This window comes from Ursus maritimus, unplaced genomic scaffold, assembly GCF_017311325.1.
Source record: "Ursus maritimus isolate PB19 unplaced genomic scaffold, ASM1731132v1 scaffold_2184, whole genome shotgun sequence".
NCBI classification, from domain to species: domain Eukaryota; kingdom Metazoa; phylum Chordata; class Mammalia; order Carnivora; family Ursidae; genus Ursus; species Ursus maritimus.
This window is the reverse complement of record NW_024424658.1, coordinates 1-1,477: the sequence shown is the minus strand read 5'-3', so window position 1 is coordinate 1,477 and position 1,477 is coordinate 1. Positions and strand designations below refer to the sequence as shown.

Below are 1,477 nucleotides of genomic sequence, written 5' to 3'. Positions count from 1 at the left end.
CCTGGGGCCACTCAGGCTCTCGGGGAGCAGGACGGTAGCCGTGAGGATGACTGTGGGGCCCACGCACCTGGGCAGCCAGACCTGTGGGCTCTGAGCAGGGCAGGGCTGGGTATGACCCTCGGGGTGGGAAGGAGGGAGAGGGCAGGGAGCTGTCATCCTGCATCTGAGCTGTGCGGTCCCCGGGCCCCACAGGGAAGGAAATACAGAACAGACTGGAAGCCAGCCTGGCCAGTGGCCCCCCACCCCGGCTCAGCCCTCTCTGGGCAAAGGTCCAGCGCTGGTCACAGCACACACAGACACCAGAGACTGTGACTTTGCTGTCACCGTTAGGGCAGTCATGGAGAACACAGCCTACAGCCCCTCCATCACCCTCAGGCCCCGCTCCGCCAAGAAAGACACTCGGGGCAGAGGGTTTGGTAATGGGGTTTATTCGGAGCGGGTGCAAGCAGCCCCCGGGGGCCAGGAGCGGGGGGCTCAGAGCATCCCGGCCTCAGCACAGGGGTCCTCTAGATCAGCTCCTGAGACACAGAAGGGCAGGGCCTCAGGGCACTGCCTGGCCCCAGAGGCCCCTCAGGGCAGCGGTTAGGGCCACGGGTGGGGCCCGTGTCCTAGCTGCATGACCGTGAGCAAAAAGCCTCCGTGGGTCTCAGTTTCTCTACCTGCAAGGCAGGGTCATAGTTCCCACCTCTCGGGGCTGTGCAGAGACAGAGGGGATCCTGTGGGGGATGGGCTAGCCTGTGGGACACGGGGAACCCGACATGGTGCCCACAGGGCCCGTGTCCCCACCCAGGCGGGATGTGAGTGCCCTGCTGGCTGGAAAGGCGGAACGAGGGCCCACCCTCCTCCCTTCCCTCTCCCGGCCCTGTCCTGGAGCCCCCAGCCTCCGGGGTCCCCCTCTGGCAGCCTGGTGTCTGCACCCTGGAGGCCCCCGGATCCAGAGTGATTCAGGGCCCCTGTCAGGTCGCGAGACTCAGCTTGGGGGGCTCAGCGCGGCCCGGGTCAAAGCTCACCTCTTTCAGGAGCTTGGCGCACCTCCCTGTGGGACAGGGGCGGCGTCAGGTGATGCAGGAAGGGCCCCTTCCCACCCTCGGGGTCCCGGGCCCAGCGCCCACCCAGAAGGCCCGGAGCTCACCATGCCGGGCCACCAGGTAAAGCCCTATGTCTGCCGTCAACTCGCGGAATCTCCAGAAGCCTGGTCCATACTCGTCCTCCAGGCTCCGCGCTGTGGGGGACGCAGGGGGGCTGGGCTGGGCTGGGCCATCCCCAGGAGGGCACCAGCAGGCCCAGCCCCCCATCCCAGGGTGCGCTTACTGAAGTATTTGAGCACATGGAAGTCCTTGCCTTGCCAGTGGAGGGACAGCCTCAAAATGGCGTACTGCTCGTAGTCCGTGTCTATCACGTGGACCTCCCTGTGGCCTGGGAGCGGGGGGTGGGGGGGAGACTGCACGAGGGCCGACGGGTGCCGCTCGGCTTGGCA

General features: G+C 66.8%; 1 protein-coding gene across 1 annotated transcript; it reads right to left on the bottom strand.

Moving 5' to 3' along the window:
* Positions 1–394: 394 nt before the first annotated feature.
* On the bottom strand, positions 395–1,474 carry LOC103679840 (epididymal-specific lipocalin-8-like; the record flags this gene model as incomplete). Its single annotated transcript, XM_008709372.1, has 4 exons — positions 395–518; positions 1,011–1,036; positions 1,133–1,222; positions 1,312–1,474. Coding segments are annotated over 4 exons (291 nt in total), but the record flags the coding sequence as incomplete, so codon positions are not given.
* Between the last annotated feature and the right edge of the window lie 3 nt (positions 1,475–1,477).